This window comes from Mercenaria mercenaria, unplaced genomic scaffold (genome assembly GCF_021730395.1).
Source record: "Mercenaria mercenaria strain notata unplaced genomic scaffold, MADL_Memer_1 contig_4665, whole genome shotgun sequence".
Taxonomy (NCBI): Eukaryota; Metazoa; Mollusca; class Bivalvia; order Venerida; family Veneridae; genus Mercenaria; species Mercenaria mercenaria.
Window position 1 is genome coordinate 45423 of NW_026462910.1, and position 26539 is coordinate 71961.

At 35.5% G+C, this 26539-nt stretch overlaps 1 protein-coding gene and 1 long non-coding RNA gene across 5 annotated transcripts; one reads left to right on the forward strand and one right to left on the reverse strand.

Annotated features, from left to right (window-relative positions):
* Positions 1–539: 539 nt before the first annotated feature.
* Positions 540–26539, reverse strand: LOC123563585 (interferon-induced protein 44-like). Of its 4 annotated transcripts, XM_053535243.1 has the most exons (8): positions 26201–26527; positions 19932–20002; positions 18568–19125; positions 18301–18374; positions 15913–16110; positions 15561–15704; positions 14148–14319; positions 550–1244 (listed from the first exon to the last, which is right to left on the reverse strand). In XM_053535243.1, the coding sequence occupies exons 3-8, from the start codon at positions 19097–19099 to the stop codon at positions 928–930; spliced, it is 1437 nt and encodes a 478-aa protein (XP_053391218.1). In that variant the 5' UTR covers positions 19100–19125; positions 19932–20002; positions 26201–26527; the 3' UTR covers positions 550–927. The 4 variants fall into 4 exon arrangements, with proteins under 4 accessions (XP_053391220.1, XP_053391221.1, XP_053391218.1 ...); XM_053535245.1 differs by lacking the exon at positions 15561–15704 and having other exon boundaries at positions 540–1244; positions 26201–26539; XM_053535246.1 differs by lacking the exon at positions 15913–16110 and having other exon boundaries at positions 545–1244; positions 26201–26533.
* On the forward strand, positions 2360–3956 carry LOC128554034 (uncharacterized). Its single transcript, XR_008369506.1, has 3 exons — positions 2360–2612; positions 2820–2915; positions 3183–3956. It is a non-coding gene; the product is annotated as an uncharacterized LOC128554034 (long non-coding RNA).

Below are 26539 nucleotides of genomic sequence, written 5' to 3' on the forward strand. Positions count from 1 at the left end.
CCTGTGAACTGTTAGCCAATATTTTTTAGCACTGTGACACGTACTGAGCATAGGTGACGATCATAAAACGGGTTTTGTTACAAAATTTCAGCATGTCTTAAAAATGCACTTTTTTACCATCAATGCTCTTTAACAGTAAAGACGTGCAACTGAAACTGACACTGGGAAGTTGCTTGTGCTGGACCCCTGCAGTGTATCGTGCATCTCATAAACCGGGTACGAAAAACCAATACGCTTACGATTACATATATTTTAAACCGGATCATCAGTTGTTAGGACTGGTGTCATTTGACAGAATGGTTACAGACCCGTCGATACCAGGAATTTATAGCTATGTGCTAATTTATAACCTAAATCAACTATTTTTCTTAGTGTCAGTTTCACAGTTTCACTGTTTGGTTGACTGCCTCCATACCTAGTTGCGAGGCTTGCTATTATTTCAATACTCTTCTTCATTCTTCAAACAGTATCTTAATTACTTTAAGAATACAAAGTGGACAGACTTCGTAATTCGCAAATGCGCAAATGTATTTCTGTAATTTAACTGTGCTTTAGAGAAAAACTGTTTTAACCACTATTCTCCGATCACTACCTGATTCCTTTTGGACAAAAGCAATTCTAGTAGATGGACAAATCCTTTATGTAAACATGGAACACACAGTGTAAAGTGGCACTAGATTTGTCCATTTACTAGTAACTCTGGTCATAGTATTCAGAAATAACATCTCTATTAAGCATTGTTTTTTTTTTATACACAAACGCTGCTCGATAATATAATAAAAATACTCCGGCGCAGCCATGTAAACGTATTATATGTCTTCATAATCAAGTCTTAATTGTACTTGTCAGTTATGTCCAAAGCTTGCTTTAATTTCTGATTATGAGTTTGCATATTTATAATTCCCCAAGTTTTAAAGTCTTTGTTACTTAGTTTTCAAGCTTCAGTTTTTCCATTTCTGACTGTTCATCGTTCTTTTTATCCAACATATGATCTAGAAAATCTTCGGCAAAGTATAAAATTTGGCGAAGTGCCAATAATGCCAGGATGCTTATGTTGTCGTCAAGTTCATTCTCATTCTCGTAGTTCTTCACCGGAAGTACATTAGCACGTGGTAGTCCGAGAAGTTGCGAGGCCTTTTCTACGTGCTGTTCCACTTCCGGACTCTTAAAGACCAACGAAACATCTTTCTCGACATTGTTACAGAGTTTGTCTATCTTAGTGAGTAGTATGATCTGTGGAATTCCTGAAAGCGGAAATATTTATAAATAGCAAGATCATTTGTCCTGATACATATGATACTGTTTCTAAAGCGTGCGACATGTTATATTCATAAAATAATGATGAAACATCACTTCTGTTATTCATATTTGCAAATTCTACATTTCTGTCACCTTTAATAAAATCTTTCACAAACCCGTTGAATGGCCAGAAAATATTTTTTTTGCTAAATCATGACTGATTTGAATTAATCAGGGAAGCATTGAGATCATGTTAAATTTCATTTTTAATAACACCATTAAAATCGTCATACTTTGTAGTTTGTGCACATACGTGGATAAATTTTGTACTAAAATTATAAAAGTACGAAATATCTGTTTGAAAAATGGTCATTTAGGAAAAATGACTCTTTTCCCTTCTGTTTTCTATTGTGGGAATAGGGAGTGACATTATCAATTTTATAACGATTAGGGAAGCATTAAGATGCTATTAAATCACAAAACTTTTTACATCATTAAAATAATGAAAGATAAAAGTTTGTGCTCATACGTGGATAAATTATGTGGAATAAAAAAAAAGTTATTACAATTTAAACAAGAGCTGTCAGTGGACAGCGCGCTCGACTATTCTCAGTGCTTGATAGTATAATATAAGCAATGAGTAAAACTTTAACATTACAATAAGCATATTCTAAGTCGAAAAGGGGCCATAATTCAGTCAAAATGCTTGATAGAGTTGCCTCCTCCTTTTTACAGACTGGGGTCATGATTGTAAACAAGTATGTAAAATATGAAAGCAATATTCAATGGACTTTGAAAATATTTGGGGTGGTACGCAAACTTTTAACATTTATTCTAAGTCGAAAAGGGGCCATAATTCAGTCAAAATGCTTGATAGAGTTGCCTCCTCCTTTTTACAGACTGGGGTCATGATGGTAAACAAGTATGCAAAATATGAAAGCAATATCTCAATGGACTTTGAAAATATTTGGGGTGGTACGCAAACTTTAACATTTATTCTAAGTCGAAAAGGGGCCATAATTCAGTCAAAATGCTTGATTGAGTTGCCTCCTCCTTTTTACAGACTGGGGTCATGATGGTTAACAAGTATGCAAAATATGAAAGTGTGGCAGTCTTGATTTTAAGGCTTTGGATTAAGTAGTTGTTTAAGCTAAGTTATCTCCCTTTGACCATAGTTGTAGTTTGTGTCCAGTCAGGTGTATTGACCTTAGGTCAATTTGTTCCCTCTAAAAGACTGTGTTCTGATTAGTTTAGGCATCAGTGATCAATATCTCACTACCTGGAAAGCTTTGATACTGTGTACATGTATTTGGTAGAGGCTGTTTTAAATCAGTAATATATTAGTTTTAAAGGAATGGAATTATTAGTCAGAGGTTAGTTACTTTCATTTATAAGGTTCCTATCAGTTTTGCTGGTCTTATAAAGTGATAGATAATGATTTTAACCTTTACAGTTTTGGACTTTTCTGATTAAGACAGATTAGTATATTTTGAGTAAAATCATGTTTCATAAATGGCAGTCTTCTCACATATCTCTGTCTCATTCTTTAATTACACATTTAACAATTTAATCATTTGCAGACCATTAACCTGAATCACAGTGTGATAGAGCAGATGAGTTGTTGGTGCAGCTGGTGATGTTTTCTATAGTGGTGATGCATTTAAGTCCACAACTTGGTAAGCATACATGTGTTTTGTTATGTACATGTGTAAAATGTAATTGTATGCTTTTAATGTATATGTAAGTTTACATATAATTCAAGTATATGTACTAAGTATTATGTTTAATGACTGCAAGGTGCCACTACACACAACTATATGTTTTAACCTGTATTACCATATGAATAAGATATTTATGCATTTATTATAATATGTGTGGTATTCTGATGTATCTATTATGTGTATTACCTGATTGTAAGTTTTGTTAATGTTATGTACTTTCAGGATGCTTAGTTTACCAACCAATAAATTGATAAAGGTACTTAAGAGCTTGTTTCCTACACATGGCCTCCAGATGGACCTACTCCTCAACCCCCACTAGCAGTTATACTTCCTTATAAAGTACAAAGGGACTATAAGTAAAACTAGCCAAGTGACAAATGGCGCCCAACGTGATATTGTGTATACAAACCAGACACACCAGTGAAGAACATCAGCCAGCAACACTAGATTAGTAGATATACACATGAACGCTCATTTAAAAACAGTGATTCACGTGAAAAATTTATATGGATTTTTATTGGTGTAAATACGGTAAACAGAATTTAGATTCTGATACTTCTACAGAACTGGATGTTAAAGTTATGTTCTACTTCAGAACATTTTTGTAATTTAAATACAAATCCGAGGACAACTAGTATTTACGGTGACGACGAAAAGAGTTAAATTTGAACAGTTAATTTATAAGCAGTGACAGTGGATTTATTTATAACAGTGTTGAACAGTGAATTTAATTTTCGGATTTTAAGTGAAAAGTATTTATCACTTTTCATATTGATGACGGGAAGAAAGTACAGTGGAGAACAGTGATTTACAGTAATTTGAACAGTGATTTAGTTCCTAACACCAGGAGCTAAGTGTTATTTTCAAAGCAAACAGTTTAAGACAGTGACAGTGTTGTGTGTATAAGTGGCATAATAGGACATTATCCATTTTTACAAGAATTTTACAGTAGAACAGTTTTAAAGTACAGAACAGTTATCAAGTGTTGGCGAGTTAAATGAATTTTCTATACTTAAATTGCAGTTAGTCTGTAATTGCTAAAGTCAGTGTTGCCATTTCAACACATTTTCATATTTTACACAGCTATATTGTCTGTGGTTTTTCATGAATAACTGCAGTTTTTGTATATGTACATTATGAAGTGCTTATTGTAAGTGAGAGAGTTGTCACATTGCATTATATAACTTAACTTTCTTGGTAGAGGTACTCTCAATTTAATAATTCTTCTCTCCTAGTCTACTATTTCTAGTATTCTTGTAACAGTCTAACTAATATCGTAATTAATTTTAAAACTGCCATTTATAGACATTTCTGAAAAAATATCCAAATTCAGTAATGTAAACACTTTTGAGACCGGTTGAACTAAATTTTGACCTTAGTTGGCATTGTGTAGTGGAATTTATTTGTTATTCAAATTAGTTAGGATTTTGAAAGCTGACAAGGTTGTACTGTCAAGGTTGAGCAGTTTTCTATAAGCTGTAGTTTAGTGATTGAGTAGAAGTCAGCAGAACCTGTTTTGCTGTGACAGGGCACTACTTGTTGTTTACAATCCATATATAGATCATGTGACCTCTTTGACCTGTCATATTTGGTTTGACACAGATGGTTTCATTTTTCATTGGTCCAGTTGTTTTACATTTGTGACATCACAGAACACATGACCCTAATCTGACATAGCAGACTACTATTATTAGATATAATCATATATAGTAAAAGGCTACTCAATGAATATATAGGTCAGTGGGTACATAAAAATAAATAGTTGGTTATTATTTTTGGTGAAGATATTTTTTTTGCTGAAAAGTAAATAGTATTGATACTTTGTGTGTTATACATGTATATCATGTACTAACTGGTATAAGGAAATATATTGACTTAGACTGTCAATTTAATTGAATAAGTTTGAGATTAAATTTAATTTCTGCCTTTTTCAATTGATGTGTACAGTACAGTTTCTGAGATTGATTTAATAGAAATTAAATTAATAACAGAAAACTAAACTTGAGCTCAAGTATAAAATAAGGTGTACTTGTTTGGTATATAAGCATAAATTGCTACCATATAAAGTTGTCATAATATACATGGTTTATTAATCAAAGCCAGAGGCTGGTATAAAGATACACATTGAGTATTGAGTATATTTGATAGTGGTAAAAGGTTTATTGGTTTAGACACATGTTTTAGTGTGCAATAAAGTGGAAAATAGGTGATTGAAATATTTATTGGTGAAATATTGGTATTGATATTTTATATTGATGAAATGGATTATTGATTTTTGGTTGAATGAACAACAGGTATTGAAGGGATTACTGATTGTATAGATTACTGATATAGATAGATAAGATTGAGGTGATAAAAGATAATTGATGAGTTTACTTATACAGGGGTGTTAAGTTATTGTGTATGATATAAAGATATTTTGAAAGTGAAAGTGAAAGTAGAGATTTAGTTGAAAGTGAAAGTAGACTTTGAAATCTTACACTGAAATTCTTTATATTTAAGCAGTAGTCACTGCATAAGAGTACTAAGTGAGCATTACTGTTAATGCGAAAGGAAGTTAATTGAATCAAGGGTTAGTGTTGAAAGGTTGTATAAAGCAAATAGTCTTTGAGTTGACTTTGACTATAAAGCGACACTGAATGCTATAAAGACTTAAGTGAAATTGAAGCTTAGTGCTATAAGAAGCTATTTGATTGAGATTAGAAGTTGAATTGAAGTTTGACTGAAAGGAGTTGTAACAGAATTGAATTGAATTTAGAATTACAGTGAGTTGTTTAGTTGTATTGTGATTGAAAAAGACTTAGTACTGAAATAGATGAAGTGAATTTGAAGTTATGCGCATACTGAATTACTGAGTTGGTGTTTCAATATATTGAAGAAGAAAGGTGAATTTATTGAAAAGTGAAGGTGAATTTATTGAAAAGTGAGTAGAATTAAGTGAATTTGAAGGTGAATAGTGAAAGTGAATCGAAAGAGTTTTGAAAGTGAATTAAAGCAACAGAAACTCTACGTAAACTTAGTTTTAAGTCATACTTAGCTAAGTAAACTGATTGATGAGAAGCATATTGAATGAAGTGAAACAATAGTGAATGAAAAAGTGACTTAGGTGAAATTTTGCAGAGGACCACATTGAACTGAATTGAATAGAACGTGATCCTAGTTTAGTATTACAGTATACTGAAGTACAGTTATAACTAAACTGCATGAAATATTGAGTTAGAGCTAGAATAGGCTAGCTTAAGTGAACAGTACAGTGCAATACTGAATTAAGAAATACTTAAATATTAATAGAATATTAACACGAACTGAAAGACACTGATTATATAGTGCGAATAGGTGTTACATATTGAATAGTGAATGCATAACTGAATTACATAGAGAAAAGACTTATATAAGAAGGAGGCTGAGTGTTTGAAATATTATTGAAGAAAATTAGGCTTAACAGAGATTTAACAGAAGAAATGTCAAGATGAGTGATAAAGAAGAAGGTGCAACAGGTGGAACAGCAGTTACAGAGGAAGATTTAAAGATTCTTGAAGCATTTCATGCTATGAAAATGAAACCACCAAAGATTGAGAAACCAGAGGACTTGATGTCCTATATGAAACATTTAGGAGATGAACTTAGAAAGGATACAGTATCTGCAGCATCTGAAACAAAATCTGGTGAGGATCTAGGAGCCAAACCAAAGACAGGTAGTCATCACTACCCTAAACTGTCAACATTTTATGGTGAGGAGAATAAAGGAGAAGTAAGCTGGCCTACTTTTAAGTTTGAATTGGAGGCACTTTTAGAAGAAAAAGTATTTAGTAAAGAACAGATACTACTTGGACTTAGGAGAGCGGTGAAAGGAAATGCGAGTGACATTATAAGACGATTAGGTACTGGTGTCAATATTCATGAAGTGATGAGGAAGCTAGAAGGGACATTTGGTAATGTAGAAACACAAGAGAGCATCATGGAGAAATTCTACTCTAGTCACCAGAAAGTTAATGAATCAATAACAAGTTATGCATCTAGACTAGAAGAAACATTTACACAGGCCGTTTCACTGGGAGGTCTAAGTAAGTCAGATGATAGAAAATTGAAGAGTGTGTTATACAGAGGACTCCGGCCAGAAATCAAACAGCTATCGGGATATAAATATGACACCGTCACAGATTACGACCGATTTAAGATAGAGCTTAGGAAGATAGAGGCTAATATGAAGGAAGAACAACCTGAAAGTAAGAAATGTCATGCTGCAGTCAACATAGACAAGAACACAAATGAGGAGTTATTGAAGAAGCTGAATAAGACAGAAGAGTTACTACTAAAGCTGAATGCAAGGATAGACAAATTAGAAGAAAAGAAAGAAACACCAGATAGACAGTTCAGTCAGAACTTTAACAGAGGATATAGAAGCTCATACAGAGGAAACAGTGGTGGAAGAAGGAATTACAGAGGGAGATTCTACGATGGAGTAAGAGGCAGAGGAGATTACAGGCCACAACGACCAACTGGAACAGGAACATTCCAACCTACTTGCTTTAACTGCAATGAAAAAGGTCATATTGCCAGGAACTGCCCAAAAGAATAAGTGCCTCTGTTGTTGACAGAGGCTATTCGTACCAGACGCCTGAGGTGGTATGGCCATGTCATTCGTGCATCCTCATGCATCAACTCGATCTTGAGTATGTCCATACCAAACTCCAAAGGACGTGGGAGACCTAAAAAGACCTGGTTGGAATGTGTCAAGCGGGACTTGAAGGCTTACAACCTTGACAGCTTTGACCCACATGACAGAGAAGCATGGAGACTGGGTGTTAAACAATCTAGCCACCTGCTGCCTACCCTAGTTACTGGGACACCCGCAGCAGTCGACAAATAAACACAGGATATGAATGATGATGATGAATGTTGGGTCAAACAAAGGCACCAATCAGAAACAAGACCCCAAATTAATAGGTGAAACCAATGAAGTAAATATCATCATAGGAAATTTAGAAACAACAGCACTCTTAGACAGTGGAAGCTGCATTAGTGCAATTTCACATTCATACTGGAAAGACAATTTATCTGAGATAGCTCCACTTCAACCATTACAAGATATTGTGAATTTGAGAATAGAATGTGCTGATGGACAGAAACTTCCCTACATAGGATACATTGAAACAGAATTGAAAATCACAAATGGTTTACCAAAGGCTTCACCTCAGCAGTGTTTATTTTTGATAACGCCAGATACAAACTACTCTTTTCGAACCCCAGTTATCATTGGCACCAACATACTATCAGAACTTCTACAAGAATGCAAACAGAACTTTGGTCCTCAGTTCATACAGAAAGCAGGCTTACACACTCTTTGGTTTTTAGCATTCAGATGCATTACTTACAGAGAGAAAGAGTTGAAGAGAAATAAAAATAAGGTAGCCATAGTCAGATGTGCAGAGCAATCCAAAATCATTCTAGGTCCAAATGAGTCGAGAGATATTTTAGGAGAAACAGACAAGGAATTAGAATACGGCCAGACAACAGCCATCATCCATGAAACAGAAGATAGTGTTTTACCAGATTTCATAGACATTACACCAGGAATTGTGAACTATGACTACAAGAAAAACAGACAACTAGTGGTTACAGTTTCTAATCTCACAACAAACAGTGTAGTGATTTCACCTAGGTCCATCATATGTGAGTTACAACCTGTTAAAATAGAAGATAAATTGTTAAGTAAGGCAGATGAAGACAGTTCAAATCAAGATATCATGGATAAAGTTACCATAGATACAGATAACAACCTTACAGAAGAACAAAATAAACGCATCAAAAGCCTGCTGCAGAAACACATAGATATTTTCTCGAAAGACGACACAGATATTGGAAACTGCACAAGAATTAAACATCGCATAGATTTAATAGATGAAGTACCTTTCAAACAACGACATAGGAGAATACCACCGAATATGATAGAAGAAGTCAGAAACCACCTTGAACGCTTGTTATCTGCAGGAATTATACAAAAGTCAAAGTCACCATGGGCATCTAACATTGTTTTAGTAAGGAAGAAAAACAATTCTCTCAGAATTTGTGTTGATTACAGGCAGCTCAATATTAAATCAGTGAAAGACTCATACGCTCTGCCACGTATTGAAGAGGTTTTCGATGTTCTACATGGATCCAAGTATTTTTCAACTTTGGACATGAAATCAGGGTATCATCAGGTAGAAGTAGAAGAAACACACCGAGAACGCACTGCATTTACTGTAGGACCACTTGGTTTTTTTGAATGGGTTAAAATGCCATTTGGTCTAGCCAACTCTCCAGCCACTTATCAACGACTTATGGAGGAATGCCTTGGCGATTACAACATGACTATATGCGTTATATACTTAGATGACCTGATAATCTTTGCGAACACTTTCGAAGAACACCTAGAACGACTCGACAAAGTATTAACACGTCTTAAAGAATGCGAACTTAAACTATCTCCTGAAAAATGCTACTTCATACAAGAAAAAGTGAATTTCTTAGGACAAGTCATAAGCAGACATGGTATAGAGACAGATCCTTCTAAGATAGAGAAGATAAGAACATGGCCAACTCCAAGAAATGCTGATGAATTGAAATCCTTTGTTTCCTTCGCAGGATATTATCGCAGATTTATACGCGACTTCTCCAAAATTACAAAACCTCTTACAGACCTGATACCTGGAACTTCAACAAAGAAACGCTCAAAGAAAGAACAGAAAGAATGGATATGGACCAGTACTGAACAACAAATATTTGAAGACTTGAAAAAGAAACTTACATCACCGCCTATATTAGCCTTTCCTGACTTCACGAAAGAATTCGAGTTACACACGGACGCGTCTGCTAAAGCCTTAGGAGCTGTCTTATATCAGGACAAACAAGTGATCGCATATGCTAGTCGATCTCTTACAAAATCAGAGCACAACTACTCGGCATACAAACTGGAATTTTTGGCGCTAAAGTGGGCTGTTACTGAGAAATTCGCAGACTACCTAGCATTGAACCATTTCACAGTATTGACCGATAACAATCCGCTAACTTACATATTAACAACCGCAAAGTTAGACGCAACCGGACAACGATGGGCTTCCGCATTAGGCGAATACAATTTTGATATTCTGTATAGACCAGGTTTACGCAACATAGATGCCGATGCGATGTCAAGATACCCGTACGAAAGACTGAATACTGAAGATGAAACCATGATGAAGATAGACGACAGCACAGTGAAAACTATATGTAGCAGTATCATATCACCACCTTATATAGAAGTCATACCAACAGCCAGTATAAATATACTAGAGGCAACAGAGACACCAGGTGTACCTATGGCACAACTTGAAGTTAGAGAAATCCGACAGAGTCAACGACAAGACAGATTGATAGAAAGATGGCGAAGAGCTGTGATAGATCAGTATTTACCAGATAGAAATCAGTGCAAGACAAAAGAGGACTTATTTATGAGGAAAAATTTTCACAGTTTAAAGATAGTGAGAGGGATTTTATATAGAGAAGTAAAAGGAGAGAATACAATCAACCAACTAGTCATGCCAGAATGCTACAGAAAAATGGTATTACAAGGCCTACACAGTGATATTGGACACCCCGGACGAGATAGAACTTTATCACTACTTCGAGAGAGATACTTTTGGCCAGGCATGACATCGGATGTAGAGAACTGGGTTTCGAACTGCGAAAGGTGCATAAGAAGAAAGTCATCAACAAACATTAAATCAGAACTAGTGAACATTGTCACAACTTATCCTCTTGAATTAGTATCAATGGACTACCTTACACTAGAACCATCAAGAGGACATGGTAACATTCTTGTGATAACTGACCACTTCACCAAATATGCTCTGGCAATACCAACCAAGAATCAGACAGCCAAAACTACTGCAGATGCTTTCTACAACCACTTCATTGTCAACTATGGAATTCCAACTAAATTACATACAGATCAAGGTGCCAACTTTGAGTCAGACTTGATCAAAGAATTATGCCATATCACAGGAATGAGAAAAACAAGAACGACACCATACCACGCAATGGGAAATGGCTGCACCGAACGCTGGAACAGAACATTACTAGATATGTTAGGCACATTAGAACCATCAAAGAAGCCTGATTGGAAGAATTACATCCCATCATTAGTATACGCCTACAATTGCACCAAACATGAGAGTACTAAAACGACACCATTCGAACTTATGTTCGGAAGAAAGCCCAAGTTACCGATTGACGCAGTATTCGAAACTTCAGACATTGAACAGCCAACGTTTAAAACAACAAAAGACTACATTCAGAACTTAAAGAAAAGAATGCAGACTACGCAAGAAATAGCAAAGAAGTATACGGACAAAGCCAGAGCGAAACAAAAGAAACAATACGACAAGAAAGCTACGGCATCCAGAATTTCAGTAAGAGATAAAGTCCTCATTAAAATCCTTGCATTTGATGGAAAGCACAAGATAGCAGATAAGTTTGAAGAAGAGGTGTACGAAGTAGTAGAACAGCCTAGATTAGAAATACCAGTGTTCAGATTAAGATCTAAATCTGGAATTGAAAAAGTACTTCACAGAAATCATCTGTTACCTATACAGACTACAGACAGTGAAAGTGAAGAGGAAATTAAGATAATGAGACCTGTTCCCAAACCGAGGAAATTAAAGAAACAGAAGGATGAAATTGTGGAAAAAAGTGAACCAAAGGTTACACTTCCAGAGATAAATAGAATAGAAAGAAGTGACGTCACAAGTGATTCAGAGTCAAGTGATTCAGGTGATGAATATGTGCCTAACACATACAAAAGTGGGGACGCCCACATTCCTGATATTACAGAGAAAGTAAATAAAGTAGACAGAAAGAAAGAAAGCAGAACTGAAGAATTAGAAAGAGAAATGCATGTAAAAGAAGTGGATGAAACGAGAAAACATACAGGAGATGAAATACATTGTTGTTCTTATTGTTTTTAAATTTTTAAATGTCTGATACATAATGTTATTTTGTCTACAATTGTGAGGTCACAATTTTTGAGAAGGGGAGACAATACAGTAAAGTTGTTGACATAATTTTTGCTATTCTATTTGAGAAATACATGTTTAATCACATGTTTAAATTTTTATGAGAAATATTTAAGGGGTATATAAAGTAGCCTTTATTATGTTTATTAGTTATGTCTTATTATAATATATTATGTATAGGACAGTGTAATATTTGACGTACGAATGATGGGACGTCATTTCTCAGACAGGGGAAGTGTGTGGCAGTCTTGATTTTAAGGCTTTGGATTAAGTAGTTGTTTAAGCTAAATTATCTCCCTTTGACCATAGTTGTAGTTTGTGTCCAGTCAGGTGTATTGACCTTAGGTCAATTTGTTCCCTCTAAAAGACTGTGTTCTGATTGGTTTAGGCATCAGTGATCAATATCTCACTACCTGGAAAGCTTTGATACTGTGTACATGTATTTGGTAGAGGCTGTTTTAAATCAGTAATATATTAGTTTTAAAGGAATGGAATTATTAGTCAGAGGTTAGTTACTTTCATTTATAAGGTTCCTATCAGTTTTGCTGGTCTTATAAAGTGATAGATAATGATTTTAACCTTTACAGTTTTGGACTTTTCTGATTAAGACAGATTAGTATATTTTGAGTAAAATCATGTTTCATAAATGGCAGTCTTCTCACATATCTCTGTCTCATTCTTTAATTACACATTTAACAATTTAATCATTTGCAGACCATTAACCTGAATCACAGTGTGATAGAGCAGATGAGTTGTTGGTGCAGCTGGTGATGTTTTCTATAGTGGTGATGCATTTAAGTCCACAACTTGGTAAGCATACATGTGTTTTGTTATGTACATGTGTAATATGTAATTGTATGCTTTTAATGTATATGTAAGTTTACATATAATTCAAGTATATGTACTAAGTATTATGTTTAATGACTGCAAGGTGCCACTACACACAACTATATGTTTTAACCTGTATTACCATATGAATAAGATATTTATGCATTTATTATAATATGTGTGGTATTCTGATGTATCTATTATGTGTATTACCTGATTGTAAGTTTTGTTAATGTTATGTACTTTCAGGATGCTTAGTTTACCAACCAATAAATTGATAAAGGTACTTAAGAGCTTGTTTCCTACACATGGCCTCCAGATGGACCTACTCCTCAACCCCCACTAGCAGTTATACTTCCTTATAAAGTACAAAGGGACTATAAGTAAAACTAGCCAAGTGACAAAAGCAATACCTCAATGGACTTTGAAAATATTTGGGGTGGTACGCAAACTTTAACATTTATTCTAAGTCGAAAAGGGGCCATAATTCTGTCAAAATGCTTGATAGAGTTGGTTGCCTCCTTCATTTTACAGACTGGGGTCATGATGGTAAACAAGTATGCAAAATATGAAAGCAATACCTCAATGGACTTTGAAAATATTTGGGGTGGTACGCAAACTTTAACATTTGTGTGACGCTCATGCTCACGCTAACGCTAACGCTCACGCCGACGCCGGGGCGAGTAGGATAGCTCCCCTATTCTTCGAATAGTCGAGCTAAAAATCATTTCCTATATATCTCTATAGTAGCAAAATCAATCGGATTGGGAAATCGATAACGCCGATAGCGTATTTTCAAGGGAGACAATTTCATCGATAAGCCAGCGGTTTGGCTATGAAAGCTGGCAATGATAGCTAGGCAAAAAATAAGAGCACCGCAATGCGGAGCCATATACGCCCGAAGGTATGACCTTTGACCCCTAAGTTGATCTTGACCTGAAAGCGAGCCATCCAAAACATGCGCTTTGCACGTCGTCTCGATGTGGTGAACATTTGTGCCAAGTTTCTTTAAAATCCTTCAAGCAGATTAAGAGTTACAAGGCGAACACGAAACAAAGTCATATGATCTTTGACCCCCAAGTGTGATATTGACCTTGAAGCGAGCCATCCAAAACATGCGCTCTGCACGTCGTCTCGATGTGGTAAACATTTGTGTCAAGTTTCTTCGAAATCCTTCAAGAGTTTCAAGAGTTACAGGGTGGACACGAAATTCTTAACGGACGGACGGACACCGGCGTCATAACATAATACGTCCCTTCGGGTGTATAACAAATGTTGTGTTAAAGAATCCTTCACAGCTGGGTAAAACATATGAAAAAGTAACCTTTCTGATTCATCAAGTTTTGAAAGCCTTTCATTTTTTCTATGATTTTCGTTGACAGAACCTCGAGGGTGGTAGCGTCCAGCACGAACACCGCACAGTGTATAACATCATTGGTAGTAGGACTGGCCTTGAAACCGGGGGTTTTCGGAGAAATCAGTGTGGTCGGGTTGAACTGAAACAAATATAAATTGTCAGATTTTAAAAGTTTAGTCCAATTTTCCTGATGACATCACGAACGACATAAATTAACAAGTGACCGATATTGCAGTGGCAATACAGAAGTCCTCTACCGTGAAAAAAAAATATTTGATCTTCAATAGTGACCTTGACCTTTGACCGGCAACAACACATAGTCTAATCATGGGGAACATTTCTGTGTAGTACTAAAAATCCTTCGGTGCAGTTAAAAGTAATGAAGCAGAAACAATTTTTTTCTTGACCTTGAACAGTGACCTTGACCTTTAACCGACAAGCATAGCTCATGCATTGGCATATTGTCTCATCATGGGGAACGTTATAGCACAGATTTGCGGACGGAGGACATTCCTATAGTACCCTCCGGTGTTCCACCGGTAGGGGACTTATAATAATAGTACTAAAGGAAAGTTAATAAGGGTGAAAAGAAAATATTATCAATCTGCAAAGAAAAATAAAATCATGGGGTATCTATTCATTATCAAAACAGCTACAGCAGATTATTGAAACCGATTGATTGAGCATAGCAGACGGACTGTGTCAGGGCAACAGGCATGTCGTTTCAGCAGAAGAGGCAACCGAATGTATGATGATTACGTAATAAGTCTTTCTCTCTATCAGAGTTTGTGTGCTATGTTCTCAAATTCCTTGTAATGCAAACATGCATTAGACTGCTTTCCTTTCATTTTCATAAACATTAGTCTAGCAGAACAAATCTGAATAAAATCATTAGCGAAATCTAAGCTATACGATATAATATGCTATCGTTAAAAGTTTACTTATGAAAACTGTCGGATTCAGAGAGAACAGAACAATTTTGTTTCCAATGTGCCGACATATTCATCCGTTGTACATTTGACCGGTATAGACTGAATGGAAGCATTTCAGACATACTAAAGCACCATAGCTCCATATTTGTCACATTATTATTCATAAAAATATTAAGAGTTGTCTGTGAGAATTCAGAAAAAAAACACTCTTAATGTTGTATTTATAAAGCATGGAGGTATGGAACAACAGCTGGAATTGTACTCTTAATTGATATTGCTTATTTAAAATGTTGTCTTCATATACAGATTTATATTATGAATATTTTCATACTTCTTAGACATTAATGTCTGCTCTGAAAATGTCCTGCTCCGATTTTGCAAGTGCGAAGTCATTTTAAGTGTTGGGGTGATTATTTTGATGATACTTTATCAAAACAAAGTATTTTACCTGGTAGTAATTGGGAATGTTACCATCCAAAAGATAGTTACACTCGAGAACATCTAAACCTTGTGACTCCTCTAGACCACGTGTATCACACAACCGGAAGTTCAGTGGCGCGCCAGATTTCACTTTCACCTTGTAAGGTGTGTACTGGAAGCCATAACAGAATGTAATTTTTAACAAGATAGTATTGTATTTTGTTTTGACGACAAAATGCAAATTCTTTTGATCCTTTGAACAAAACAGAATCTAGGTAAACCTATCTAAAGCGGCTGTAACTCTTTTTCATTACTGGTGTAAATGTACAAAGAATTATTTTTTGATAACAGGGCGCGAGTATCGTAAAATATTTACATACAGCTGTTGTAAGACTCTGCTCCGCGCTACCACTACATGCTTTCTGTGTGATGCGGCCCCGGAATACAGAGTTGATAGTATTGTAGAAACTTGACTTCCCAGCCCCAACAGGACCGATTATCAAGATCCGGGCATCTGTCACCTTTAAGTCCGGAAGTGGTTTGAACGCTACAATGTCTTCAGTAAGTTCGTTTAAAAACTATGAAAGTAAAAATAGAACCCTTCAGCAATTAATATTACATGAAATAAAATAGTTACTTGTGCTTCTTTCATGACATGTACTCATTAACCGCATTTATTCAAGAGCTGAACTACCCACTACTTGTTGTCAGTAATATTCTTCCAATTTGTAACGTGCATTTTTAGGTAACAATATTGATTCTGAATCTCCAATTTGAACGTTTCTGAGAAATAAACATTACGCAGAAAGAATACGAAAATCTAGAATGTTTAGGGTATGTGGTGAATATTCTTTTTCCTTTTAAAGAATCGTATTTAATTTGCATGCTTAGAAAAATAACAAATGAAATATAGAACTATAATTAAACTGACTGGCCCATAGCAATATATTATTATTATTATTATTATTATACCAGATTTATATAGCGCCCTTTTCATGATCAATTTCACGTTCAAAGGCGCTTTACATAGTTCAAATGCAGCCACACAGGGCGCATAATTCATCCTCTACTAGTACAGACACAGAGCGATCTGACTTGAGGGACAGAGTGAGACAAAGCCCCCACGACAGAGAGATCAGAAATCAGATACAGGCTTGTCCGGCTAACTTAGCCTAGCTCGTTGCGAATAGACAGCCTGGTTCTTTAACGTGCCCAGTCTATAGCACTGATACACGCATATATAAGAACTGACACGATACGAAACAGTTACACATGATACATTTGACAATATGTGCATATCCACTGGTTTCATTTCAATCCTGGAAACTGCAGAAAGAGTTGAATAAACACGTTTTGATCCAGTTGTAATTTGTAAAGTCAAAAAGGGACATATTAGTAACTAACAAGAAGTGTTTCCATAGGACATTGATGTCCCCACATACTGCGCCATTCTCTAAATAGCAAAGGTTTCAGGTTGTGCATCTGAGCTACTTTGAATCCAAAAAGTGTATGAGGAGTTGAACACAGCAAATTTCTTCTCTATGGCCTATTTTGTGAAATTAAGAAAGGGCCATAATTCTAGAAAAAGTAGCCACAGAAAAAAGTACGTTATTTATGGTCAACTTCACATCAAGGTCCTTCATCTTTGAAACTTTCAGTTGGACACACAAGCTTTCCCTCTATATTCTATATTGCAAAACTATCAAAGGGTCATAACTACGGTGAAAATAGTCACAGCAAAAGTTCCTTCCTTTGTGGTCATCTGCACACCAAGCTTGTCCAACTGTGAAAGATTTAAGCAAATCAGGCTAATAGTGTGGGAGGTGTTGGACACATAAGACTTTTCTCTATATTCTATACTGGTATAGCAAAAGGATCAAAGGGTCGTAACTGCGGTAAAATAGTCGCAGCAAAAGTTCCTTCCTTAAAGGGCATCTGCACATCAAGCTTGGTCATCTGTGAAAGATTGAAGCAAATCAGGTTAATAGTAGGGGAGGAGTTGGACACACAAACATGACAGACCCGACAATATGCGCATTTCCACTACAATGTCATGTTGATGATGTATGCCAATTTCAAACTGTAGAAGCGGAGTAGCCAAGGTTCTTGCGTAGTATAATATTGTAAAATCCAAAAAAGGTGCTACTTAAGGAAAAATAAATGACATGAAAATCCAAACATTCTGCGTCCACTTCATGCTGATGATGTTTACCAAGTTTCAGTTGAATTGGATGGAAACTATATGTATACACAAGATAGTGTGGCGGACCGACGGATGGACAAAAAGACGGACAGTTCAAACTCAATATGCGTCGCCGATCTTCGACAGCCGGGGCATACAAAAGTTAAAGCTGGCATGTTCAGAAGGAGCATCTTTCAGAAAGACATTTTAAAAGTTAAGATCGACAAATTAAATTTAAGTCTTTTGTGGTACGTTTCCTGACATTCGTTTTACGATAAAATTAAGCCATTCCGAGATTATATTTTCTCAAATGGAAATTGTTGTACTCAGCCAAAACATACTGGAACTACATATCATTGCCAGACAGTCTTCAAATTGATGATTGAAAGCTGTTCGGCAGATTTACAGATATCCAGGTAACAGTCCGTGTCAAAAGTAATATCCTGAGAGGAACCGTGTTACTTCCTAATATATCCTGTACATTCTGATTCAAAAAGCTGGAAATACGAAATGTGACATAAATCATGTCGATTTGACTTAAAACCAAACAAAACAAACAAACAAAAATGATATTGTAAGATATTACTTGCTCGTTCCAATCTCGCGTCTTTCGCCATGGTTTACTGCATTCTTTCTCCACTGTTTTCTGTCTCTTGCCATCTTAATTAGATACAATAATTATTATACAACACCAGTACACGTTTTTTTTACAACAACATAAAAACCACGCAGCTTGAAAATGCACATGCTCAATTCGACAGTTAATACAGTTAATGAGAGTGAAATAACCTAGCAAGGATAATGTCATTCATTTTTATATCATTTATAGAAAATAGAAAAAATCGTATTTTACCTGCAACCTTGTACACCTCGAGTTCAGTAACGTTCATGTTACCGTTGTTGATCTGGTCTTTTGTGATACCCTGATTGTCGTAGGTGTGTCCTAAATTCATATAGCCGTTCAGGGTAAAGTATGTACCAGAGCTGTTTACTGTACCTTCAAAGGTGCGGAGGTCATTACCACCACCGAAAAGTGGACCGTAGTTTTGACCGTCGTGCAGTGTGTACTGAGAATTTGCTGGTTTTATTGTAAACTTTGTAGCTTTATTATTTCCGTTAAACCTCAGTTGATACAGGAAAGCAGCGTTGTTATTGATCCATGTACCGCTACTGGTCCAGCTGACAGGAGCATATCCACCATACACCGATCCCTGGGGATTATACAGCACCGTGACTGTAGCTCCCTGGTTGTCACATTTCTGATGGAAGGTTGTAGCATTACATCCATCTGTTGTGATAGCATAGAGCAGTGTGAATGTTTTAGGACCTGTACCTATCCATTGTTCCAGCTGGTCCATGTCTTTCTCTGTCAACTTTCCTCCCATTGTAGAAAGAAAATTCGTTTTTTGTTCTGTAAACAAAAAACAGTTGTTAATACACACTTTACAAAGATTATAAATGGTATGAATAATGCCTTGAATAAAAGTAGTATAGCAATGAAATATCAGTGAAATATGGATCGAAGTTGTTTCTCGTTACATTTCTTTTTGTTTCTGTTATGCAATATTGTGACTTGTACACATAGCATTTAATTTTTATCCGGCGCTGTATTGGGACGTAGCGGGGGATGTTGCGTGTAATATGTGCAATTTACTGCTGCTAAATATTTTGTGTTTTTATACATAATTTTATCTTTCATTTTTATATAAATTGGAAAATGGTTACATTCGCGGGTTTTAACAGTACAATACTATAATGTTATTTTGAAAATTTCTTACTTAAATGTCTGTTAGACGGTCACCCGCCAAAAAGCTATGTTCTAACTCCCAATTAATATGAGAATTAAGAATCAAAAAAAGTTTCGAAAGACTGAGCTGACTCGGTCGGATTAAAATCATCTTCTGGTGTAACATGTACATCTAGAGTAAAATAGATTATCATTCAAAATGCATTTTAAAGTATCTTAATATATGAAATACTTATGTAATAGTATGTCTTAGAAGTTCAGAGTGCATGTGAAGTGAAAAGAAAAAAATCTTAATGACATTATCTGGTACCATTACACTTTTTTTTACAAACTTAAATCGACATGTTGGTATATCTACTTGAAATAGTTGCCTTTGTACAAGAATGTAAATACAAATGTATGATATGCAACGGTATCTGACGCTCAGTGTTCCTTGGCAACTTTTCCCGACAATGAAGTTAGTGCTTTACCTTGGGCAAAAATATGTCTGTCACGTGTCACGGGCTCACAGCACAAAGTTTAATACAACTATCACAGAATGCTGAAAAAAAAACAATAATAATACTATTCATGTACTAAATATAAAAGATCGACGAAGGATGACAAAATTTATTCATATTTCAAGAAATAACATTTCTTTTTTAAATGGATAGAATACGTTTCTATATATTTTGGCTTTTTTTTCAGATATAGTGACTAAATGCATTCTGCGATGTAAACTTTAACAATTTATTGGAACTTGTATTGGGTTGAGATGTGGAAAGCTCGTCTTCTACGTTCTTTCTTTGAAGTTTACACTTCCAATGTTTAGTAAATTTTTACTACTCTCGGTGACTTTAAAACGCCTTATCCATATATGGCAATTATTTAAATTAATGCTTTCAGCTTATACTTGTATTCAAATATTTTGATATCACTTATAGTTATTTAATAAATCTGATCCAATATAGCGGTTTCTTTTGTGATTCTTGAAGCGTGGTCGTGTAGCATGTACATATCTCAACGCCCGCATTTACAAAAAAAATAAAATAAAATATATCAAATGTTATTACACGTTGAAGTCGATTACGAACTCGTGAACAGCATTTTTTTTCTCAATTTTCCGACCTCTATGAAATAAAAGGTGTATTTATTAAGATGAGTACTGATTTTTATTCTTCTCAAAACTTAAGCCTTTATATCCGAATAAAACTATCTTATGTTTAAACGTTTCCAATTTCTTACATTCATACATGCTTAATTGTTTCATTTTAATAACATGGTAACTTCTTCTTTAGTCTATGACATTTTCTTGCTTTCGGTCATGCTGCAAGACATGCATCACTCGGTGTATTAGCTTGTGGTTAACCTGTCTATGTGCTAATGATATGGACAGAAGTGGCCCCTGGACGGGTTGAATGTGCTTACTTGTACGCATGAACAGCTTACAAAGTTTAAGACATGCGAGTACACACAATCTCCCTTGTCACCATGCATAACGCAGCATAGCACTAAACATAAAGAGGTTACCATAATGTACATCTCTCATTATGATACCAGAGGGCGCTTTTATCTTCGTGTTCGGAAGCTTCCGCTAAACCACGGAAAAAAGTACGATACTGCGCATTTTGGCTATATGTCCGGTGACCGGACCTAACCTGTTTGATTTGTCTAGGCGTCCGATAATCAAGTTCGAAAAGTGTGTGTATTATGAAACATTATGCATGTTATTTATTACATTAAGCCACGTTTGTAAAAGTAGCATTATAAAGCTATAACATTCACCGACCTTTTGACAGGCAGCTATGTTTACTATCCATTGAAAATCTCCCTTTTAATTGTTTATTATGTTATATATTAGTATTGAACTTAAAAAGTTTCGGTGCTGCGGGTTACAGTGTTGGCCGAGTAACGTTTTAGTCGTAAGCTCAAACCCAGCTGGCGGCACATTTTGTTTTAACTTTTTTGTTTTGTTTTCGGTTTCTTTTTAGTCTTAAATCATGATTTCTGTTGGTTTGCTGAAAAAAAATGTATTTATTTTATTCAGTTGTACGGAAAATGATCATAAAGATGAAACATCTGGTAATGACCAAGTGAACTTTTGATTTTTACTTAAATGGGTTTTACGTAGCCTAAACATATTTCCTACTACTATTTTATCAAACATTTTTAATGGTATTCTTGTCAGATGTTTTTAGACGAAAAATATTGTTAAAAACAGCGCCAACAGGTTTGTGAGTTTAGATCACATTATACTGAGGTACATATATGTAAACATGTAAACATATTGTATATTGCCTCGGTTTGCTGATTTTCGAAACTGATGTATACATATGTAATTTATCGGACTGAAAATTACTCGTTTAATGGGAATGTTTGTGTCTACACACATTTCTCTCTACACATCATTGTAAATCTTTTGGAAATTAGAATTGCATTATTATCAATGGGCCATTTCACATATACGTCGAAACGGATACGAATGGTAAACCGAAACTGAACTGAAAACATGCACGAATTTAAATTCTACCTTTATTACCAAAGTCGGGCCGAAAATGTAAAAAAAAAAAGTCTTGTTTTTTCCACAAGTTACTTTATCATGCTTCCCAAATGGGAAAGCATATAGCCACAACTTCGTTTGTCCGTCTGTCCTGCAATTCTTGTTCGGAACATTTCTCAGCAACCACTGGCTGGAATTCAGCGAATCTTCATAGGATGATTCACTTCTAAGAGGAAATGCGCACTTTTTCGGATAATTTTTTCACTGAGTTATTGCCCTTTGATTATTCAACATTAGTATGCTATATAGTAGGCCTACCATTTCTTATCCGAAGTATTCGTCAGCAACCACTGGCTGGAATTCAATGAAACTTCATTGGAAGCTCACTTTAAAAGAGGAGATATGCGTATTGTCTTCATGTACCGGTCGGATGATTTTACACAGGGTTGTTGCCCTGTGATTATTCAACATAGTAAACTATAGCGTCATCCTTGTCCAAATATTTCCTCACCAACCCCAGGCTGATATTTAGCGAAACTTCATGGGAAGTTTCACTCAATAAATGCTTACTGGAGTTCATAGAAATTTCTTTGGAAGCTTCACTACTAAAACGTGATATACTTTTAATATGCAGTAACCATACTTTGGGGAACATCCATCGGTTATACCGTTATTATCTTGTTTTTCCTCTGCTAATGCAAAACAAGGACATCGTGCAATTCCTAAACGAGATCGCGGTATTCTCCCTTTGTGGATCACAATACTAATTTCATTCTCCGCCGTCTACTTCGGCGTCCTTGTATTGATAATATCCAAGAAGTGAAAACTCTAGGCAATTCCGAAACGAAAAAAAACAAAACGTTCCGGTGTATTGTGAAATGTACGGAAGAGCATTAGTGCCAGGTGCGTTTTTTTATTAACTCGAAATTTCGACTTAAGTAACTCGAATTTTCGAGTAAGTAACTCGAATTTTCGAGTTAGTAACCCGAAATTTCGAGTTATTTATTCGAAAGTTTGAGTTACGTAAGTCGAAATTTCGAGTTAGTAACCCGAAATTTCGAGTTAATAAGTCAAAACTTCGAGTTAGTAACTCGAATTTTCGACTTAAGTAACTCGAAATTTCGAGTTACTATCTTGCCCTTTTATCCACAAAATTTGAACGTCTGTCAAAGGTCAAAAAATTAATGGACGACTTTTGACTCTTCGAAGTGAAATCAATTATCTACACATCCACATATTGTACCGAACATGTAGGGACTTGAACATATACTACCATACATCAATGTATGACCTACCAGAGCCTCTAGAGCTACTCTAGATTTCAAACTGTATCCAGGATATATACCCCCATTTCATGTATAGTATGTTCATGTGGTAGGGGCTCGAACTAGGTCGAAAACCTTCCAGATATGGTCAAAATAGTGAAATATTCTAAGTTTGAATACTTCCCGGTCTCCTTCTACGACCTCTCCTCAAAATCTAGATTTGTCCAGGTACCCAATCTTGGTCAGACTCATAATATAACTACACTTTCATTTAAGGTATGTCTATATTTCATTGACATATGGGCTCAAACTAGGTCGAAAACCTTCCAAACTTAAACATAGTTTAGGCATCTGAGGTCTTCCTCCAACATAAAAGCTGGGAAGTCGCCATATGACCTATAATTGTGTCGGTGCGACGTTAAACCCAACAAAATCAATCAATAAATAAACATGGTTTAAATAGTGATATTTTCTATGAGCAAACCCTGTAGGGCTACCAATTGGACACACCAGGTACCTAATCTTGGCCAGGACCTATACATCAACGTAAACTATTGTAGTTAGTAACTCGAAGTTTCGATTTAGTAACTCGAAATTTCGACTTAGTAACTCGAAATTTCAAGACACGTAACTCGAAATTTCGAGATATTAACTCGAAATTTTGACTTAGTAACTCGAAATTTCGACTTAGTAACTCGAAATTTCAACTTAATAAATAACATACACCTGGCACTATTGCTCTTCCGTAGAAATGATCTTCAGTAATGGTTGCATCAAGCAACGAAATTAAATTTCAGTTAACAAGTTCCTATTCTTTTATCTTGACAATTGGAAATCTACTATTTCATTTCCCAACAAAATAGTCGTTTTGAGCAAAACCATGATTTTTTTTTACGTACGAAATTAAACGATTTTACAATAACTGAATTTAAATAATTTATCAAAATATGTCCAGGTCATTATATTTCACCGAAATTTAGATAAATGAGCTAGTGATTAATTCTAATTCCCACTGATATATCTGTGTGTGGTAATCAGGAGCGGTTCCTGTTAGGGCTATCAAAATATATACAGGCCCCTATACAAAAAATGTATACGCTCGTCCGATCATGCGGGGAGACAGTTAATTCAATTCCTGGGTTCATGTTGACATAATTTTGTTGTGTAGGCTATTTAAAGCGCGCTATAAATATTAAAGGTAGTGTTTTGAAAAAGAAAAATGCTTATTTCACTTGGATTCAGATAAGAATATTATGTTGTTTGTCCGGTTACCGGACGTGTAGCCTTAGCCTCGGGCGGGGCGTATGTTCTCCGTGACTATTTGATAAACGACATTGTGTCTGAAATCATTAGTCCTTCACCTCTGATTCATGTGGGGAAGTTGGCAGTTGCGGAGAACAGGTTTGTACTGGTACAAAATCCAGGAATACTGGTTAGGTTAACTGCCCGCCGTTACATGACTGAAATACTGTTGAAAACGGCGTTAAACCCAAAACAAATAAACAATTTTATATGTAAGCATCAAAACTCCTTGCATTTAAACATTTAAGGAACCACTTGTTCTTTTCATCAATAAGTATACACCATTGACACTCCCAAGAAGGAACGATGCAAGGAGTGTAACCATTAGTAAATAAGATGAATGATGAATGTAGTATGTCAGATTACAGCATGTCCGAAAGCAACACGAATATCTTAGAAAAATGAAACATTTAACAAGCACCGATCATTTCTCAGAATTAAGCATGTATGAATGTCAGAAAGAAACACGCAAACATAAGATGGACAAATGGTCACGTAACAATGCAAAATGGGATGTCAGAAGGAAGCATGTGAACATAGATACCAACTGTGACTGTTTCTACCCATAATAAATATGCCATTGTTATTTTTTGTAATACAGAACTACGGCAAGTCATTCGTCGCTGACGAAGATCTCTTAACTGTACAATTCATCATGTAATTAGCTAAATTGACAATCCAGCTTTTATTTCATCATGTCACGTTTTAAGGGTTATGACGTTCTATGTGTGTGTTTTTCGCAAGACTTGAGTTTCACTTGAAGTGTGTGGTATTTCTATCTGATATAGTACATGATGGCACCATTTACCGGGAGGTTGAACCACTATATGCAGCCCGTCTGGGCGTACCAGATGTTTAAAGCACTGGTATTGGCAATAGGGGTAAAACGACCTCAAGGGTGGGGGCGCGGTCATGGCTGTTTGTTACAATAAGGCTGTAAATATTATCATTGTTCATTTATGATATTGTTGTAATAACTATTATTTTTTATTATTATGTACAACGCCATTGAATATATCATTTATAAAAAAAGGCGTTTAATCAAATCGTTCAGTTTCCGTTTTGTGGTTGCATATGTCATGTTTTGTTACTTTCCTACATATCTGCGATGTGTCACATGTTTAATTGTAAAGCGCCTTTGAACGTATATTCCATATGAAAAGGGCGCTCAACAAATCTGGTATAATAATAAAATAATAATAATAACATGAGAATCACAAATGCATATATGTAAATCGCAAGATTGGATGTACGACAAGCACAATGCAGTTTTTGCCCTAATTCTGTTCCATACGTGAATCTCTCATGTCTATTTTACGTATAATTATAATACTTCATCATCGTTTAACTTTTTTTTTGTCAACATTATTTAATACGGTGAATTAATGCTACTTTCGCTTTTAATCGCATCAGCAACGTCAAGGTGGCTAACCCACGTGACTTTTGGATATCGTACACATGGACAATCGAAGACAGAAATGAGTGCTGTTCTCCGCACAAAACGTCTGCAATCGGTTCTGAGTTAGTCCACTAGAAGCAGTTGGACGAAGTGTTTGAGAAAAGTATTAAAAACTGACAACAGATGCTTTGTGCCGAGGAAAACACTCATTTGCTGTCTTCGGCGCTCTTATCTCACGAAAACCCGTCATAAGAAGGAAAATATCTATCTATATAGGCAAAATATTAGTCCTACCTGAATCGAGACGTTTTCTCCGTACGGTACAAAAGCACTGAGTGTGTGGTATCACATTTATGAAGAAAAAAAAAACAATGATCTTAGCATATTACAAGTTTCCAGAAAACAAACTTTCAGATATCACTCACACTACTGCACGAACAGATTATACACCTCAAGGATGCATTTAAAAATGAAATGTTATTCAACCCCACCCCTGCTTGATCTTTGACCTATACTTTCGTTTTCTTACTTTCTTATGAATGGTTTAAAAAGAACAAATAATATTTAATACAATTGTTAGGTATATGAAATACACTAATATTAATATAAATAACAAGGAAAGAAGCTTCCAAA

Excerpts from the sequence above, each read along its gene's own strand:
- LOC123563585 (XM_053535244.1), bottom strand. The coding sequence starts at position 19,099 with ATGGGAGGAAAGTTGACAGAGAAAGACATGGACCAGCTGGAACAATGG. Across the intron at positions 18,375-18,567 it reads CGAGGTGTACAAGGTTGCAG|ATGGCAAGAGACAGAAAACA; the intron begins GTAAAATACGAT and ends TATCTAATTAAG. Across the intron at positions 15,705-15,912 it reads AGCAGAGTCTTACAACAGCT|TACACACCTTACAAGGTGAA; the intron begins GTATGTAAATAT and ends TATGGCTTCCAG.